At 35.6% G+C, this 5,094-nt stretch overlaps 1 protein-coding gene across 1 annotated transcript in view; it reads right to left on the bottom strand.

The window, feature by feature from the left end:
• rtknb (rhotekin b) overlaps window positions 1–2,378 on the bottom strand; it is a 41,595-nt gene extending 39,217 nt beyond the window's left edge. Inside the window, exon 1 of the mRNA XM_056258336.1 lies at window positions 2,164–2,378. Coding sequence (XP_056114311.1) covers window positions 2,164–2,274 — 111 coding nt within the window. The 5' untranslated portion in view covers window positions 2,275–2,378. The remainder of the gene's footprint in view (window positions 1–2,163) is intronic.
• Between the last annotated feature and the right edge of the window lie 2,716 nt (window positions 2,379–5,094).

Genomic DNA, 5,094 nt, shown 5'->3' on the forward strand with positions numbered 1-5,094 from the left:
AAAATACCTCTTTAATCTGTTCACATCCTCTCAAATGTGACGTAAAGAGCCACAGTTATGTAAGAGTTGAAATGGAGTGATATAAGTGTGTTTTATAATCACCACAAATAACTGCATATACGTATGTTAATAAGAAATCTGAGGGTTTATCAATCCGGAACAAATTATTTATGCATAAAAATCAAACGAATTGAAGGAATTTACCAATGTAATTATCAATTTACACTGTCCTCAAACCACAACTGAATATGTGTCAAAGGATCTGAAAAAAAAAAAAAAAAAAAAGAAAAAAAAAGATTAGGCCTAGATAATGTGTACAGTTTAAGGGTTGATATGGACTGTAAACTGATAATGTTTGTGCTATGACTGAAAATAATTTGAGACAGCTGGTAACTTCATGAGTTTCAATACTTCTGAGTATAGGGGATTTTGATTCTGGAACAATTTATCTTTTTATGTTTAATTATGAAGATACTAGACTCAAATAATAATGTCAGTGTTATTTATGATGCATGAATTATATTGTATTAATGACGGCCAGTTCTTAATTGTGCATTTAAAGGAATCGTTCATCTACAGATGAAAATTGTCATCATTTGATGCATTGATGCATTTCTACTGCATGCTATTTGACCTCAAGTTCAAACGACTTGAAATATCTTGCATATTTTACTAAATTACTTTTAATTAGGAGCTTCACGGCACACTCCTCGTTCACTTTTATTATACTGAAAAGAGTGAGACTTTAGAAATTCTCTTTTTGTGTTCCACAGAAGAAAGAAAGCCATACAGGTTTAGAGTGACATGAGGGTGGTTAAATGAATAGCGAACTATGACTAAGTGTTCAGTTACACAAAAGCACTAACTGAAGATTGATCTCGGCACACTTCCAAAGAATAGGGCGCGTGTATTCGCTCTTAAACGATTTCTCCCTGACTAATAGTATGTTAAATCTTGCTGCTGCTCATTTTTCTTTTTGCCAACAGTTAGTACAAATGAGACAAGTGTTGCTATAAAATGAGTGTGGATAGCACTGCTCAGATAATTTGATCTCTGAGAAATGTTGTGTATTGAAGTGTTGTTACTTTTCTGAAACTAGAGACACATGTGAGATTACTGCCGAGGAGGAAAAAAACATGAAAGAGATTCTTGAATACACAAGGCTATCAAATAAAAAAGGCAGTCTTTAAATCAGTCTAAAAAACACAGATTTTACAACAACAACAATTTTTTTTACATCAACAGTATGCTTTGTAAATGGAAGTATGCTGTCTGATTAATGCAACTATTCAATATGTCAGTGAATACATGATTTAGCCTAAAGGGATAGTTCACCCAAAAATGAAAATTCTGTCATCATTTACTCACCCTCAAGTTGTTCCAAACCTGTATGATTTTCTTTCTTCTGCTGAACACAAAAGAAGATATTTTGAAAAATGGTTGATGGACGCTATTGACTTTTTTTCTCCGTATGGAAGTCATAGGAGTTGGCTACTGTTTGGCTTTCGACATTTTTCAAAATAGCTTATTTTGTGTTCAGCAGAACAAAAAAAAATCATACAGGCTTGGAAGGAACAACTTTAGAGTGAGTAAATGATGATATCATTTTCATTTTTGGGTAAACTATCCCTTAACAATACGGCGTAGTGCAGTCTGATCCATGTTTTATTACATGAAGAGGGGACTTCATGTAATAAATAATTAGCCTACACAATTATAGATATTGAATCCAAACTCCTACAAAACCCTGCACACTAAAATCAGATCTTACCTAATAGACTAGACTGAATTCAAATGGAAACTTTTGCCCTTCGTAGGATTATAATAATCCTACTGTATACAATTGTCTCATTTCCTAGTTACTACTAAACTTCTGAGGAAATGTTGATAGGCCTATTTATAGCCTACACATACCAATAACTCCACAAAGTCCCCAGACAGCAACATAGTGTCGGCCCACATCCGGTACATATGGATTCTACGCGTACCAGATGTGGGCCGGATCTGGGCCGACACTATGTTGCTGTCTGGGGACTTTGTGGAGTTATTGGTATGTGTAGGCTGAATGAGCATCTGAGCAATAAAATTGAGCTTTTTCGGTAGTGTTGTGATAAGTTTGTGGTGGTTCTGCACATGCGCAGGTGTGCTGCTGCGATCGCTCACCTGTGCGGAATCCTCCAGCACACTCATGCGGAATCGGCCTCTCTTCACCTCCATCTCCATCGCGGATCCGCGGGCCACAGTGGCTCTGGAAGTTTGGTTTCTGCAGAACATTATTGCTCTATGTTGAAAATCCAACTCAAGGAATCATCCGAAGCGACCGAGTGTTTACTAAGTGAAACTGCTAAATTAAAAATTAAGATAAATCCCGTCCCAAATGTATAGGCGCCATTAGTATATTTGTTCTAAAATCCTCCTGGACATGTGGAAACAACTATGGAAAACGGGGTGTTTTTCCTGAGTTCGTGGTATGGGTGGCGCCTAGAATTGTGAACACACTGAAACCATGACTGAAACAGCGCCACCATTGTCGTTGTGAATTTAACTTTGGGATGCTATTGTAAGGAGTAGCATCTGCCTGCAGTCCCGGAGGCTGCATTTTCAGGACCCCACTTCTAGGACCGCATTTCTAGGACCCTAGGTTTTTAGTGACAACGCCACCTACCGAATTAGAGGACCAGCGAAAATGGATGACATTCAGAGTGTGAGTATCAAATGCGAATCAATTTTTATTTGTTTAACTTTAAAAACAATTGTGATGCATTTCATTGGAAAGTTAACGTTGCCAACGTGCTGGTGATTTGCTAAACAGTCTTGAATGCATAGCCATCATATACTAGCCTCTAATGCTGGAAAATGAAATACTACGGTTCATTTAACGTAGCTGTTGCATGATAGGCTAAGCCTGTGTTGACTTACTTACAGCACAATAAACTGTACCATGTTCGTTCTGAAAGCTTGTTAATTACTCATTGTTTTTCCATTTTAATTCAGTTAAAATAATCGTAATGTTTTCACTGTCACGTGCTCACAGTAAGCCTGTTAACGTTACCCACAATACATGTTATGTGTACGTCTCTTCATTTTGACATGGTTTTATAAAGTTGGTTGAGACATATGACATTTTAATAGTCAGACATATCAGAGAGGCCATTATAATAATTGACTGTTAAAATCCCACGTGTTAGATTGTGTCATTTACTGTATAGGCCTACTTATATATGGTCAGGAAAAGTCGTGTCAATAATGTTATTTCTATTCAGATTTCTTGCATCTCTCTCTATTATTTTTTTCTCAGTTCAGATGGGCTTTATTGACATGAGTGTTTCTAGAACCTTTGTTCCCACAACATCAAAATCATTTTTTTTTTTTCAAATCTTTGAACAGTATGCAATAATTGTATTATGAACAGTAATTGGTATGAAGATTGATATCATTATTTTTTATCATTATCATTACTCTGTGGTAACTAAGATCTTTTAAATATGAAATTTAAAATTAGAGAGTAGAACATGTTCAACTAAATGTTCCTTATTTAATTCACTTCTCTTTCTCTCTCTTAGGAGTCAGTGATGATGTTGTCCATGTGTTTGTCCATCCATTGAAGTGGTTCACGTCATGATCAAATTTGTTTTTGTGTGTGTTCAAGTTCAGTTGTTACATATTATTTTGTAAAATATTTTGTGTGTTCAATTTCAGTTGTTATATATTATTTTATAAAAGATTTTGTGTGTTCAAGTTCAAGTGTTATATATTATTTTGTAAAATACACAATCAATCTACCCCCTGAGTCATCCTTGTCTTCCCTCTGTACTTGAAAATGTGGTCCATCGAGTGACTGAAAAGGCTATAACATGATTCCTTGTTTATTTTACTTGAGTTATATTATAGTATGCTACTTAGACCCAATTTCTCAACATTCCTAGGAACCTGGTTTAATTGCAATAAAGAAAGTAGTATTTGGGTGTAATAAAACTTTTTAAAAAACTCTAATGTAGTTAAAACTGGGTGGAGATACTGCCTTGGTGGCACTTTTTTCGTTCCTCCAAAACTAGGGTCCTGGAAATGCGTTCCTGGGACTGCGGTTCTCCGACTCGGTAGGTGGCGCTGTCACAAAAAAACTAGGGTCCTAGAAATGCGGTCCTAGAAGTGGGGTCCTGAAAATGCAGCCTCCGGGACTGCAGGCAGATAATATTGATTGTAAGTTGTCCAATTTGCACAGACTTTTTATTCCGCCAGGGGGCGATTGACGGCTCAAAAAACGAATCGTCCATTAAAACCCATTCAAATTTCATGACATATCTTGGATAATTTTAAACATATATACGCTAATACGAATCTTCATTTGAATCTATTGATTCTGAAAATTGCTGACAAAAATCGAAACCCCCCACCAACAACAAAAAATCACGTACTAAATAAGCGAGTAGCCTACATCATGAATCCATTTTCCAAACCGTGTTTCTGTCTTATCCCGAATTACTACGTTAACTTTCATCTATAGGCTATTGGTAAGTGTTTATATTCGGACTATTTTAAACTGGTTCGCGTCGCACCACTGCGGAGTAGCAGTACCAGTACCTGCGCGACTCGTCGTCGAAGACATAAACAGGGAGAAGTATCTCCAGCTACAATGTTCTTCCGCAAGATGCAGCATTAATTTAATCACTATTGAACTACATAAACATTATAAAATACATTATTGTATACATATTTAGACAGATTAGATCATATGGGAAAATGCTTGAATTTCAACCTTTATAACATACAACATTTTTATTAACATATTTACAAATAGTAAAACATTTCCTTGAGAACAGTTGAACACAAATATGAAAAGTGAATATGAACAGCATAAAACTGACCAAAGGCTAGGCTTTGTGACTAAAAGCTGAAGATAAAAAAATGCTACAAAATATGTTGCAAATGCTAAAATCCAACACACAAAACAGGATGGAGTTGGAAAAAAAAGGACAGTGCTTATTTAAAATGGAGGTTTGTTTCAAAACTGCTCTTGAAATAAATATAAATTATAAAGAAAGAAAAGTAACTTCCAAAAAAATAAAAAGGGGTCTTTTCTAAAGACAAAGGAAA

This window comes from Rhinichthys klamathensis, unplaced genomic scaffold (genome assembly GCF_029890125.1).
Source record: "Rhinichthys klamathensis goyatoka isolate OS25496 unplaced genomic scaffold, OSU_Roscu_1.1 h1tg000150l_1, whole genome shotgun sequence".
NCBI classification, from domain to species: Eukaryota; Metazoa; Chordata; class Actinopteri; order Cypriniformes; family Leuciscidae; genus Rhinichthys; species Rhinichthys klamathensis.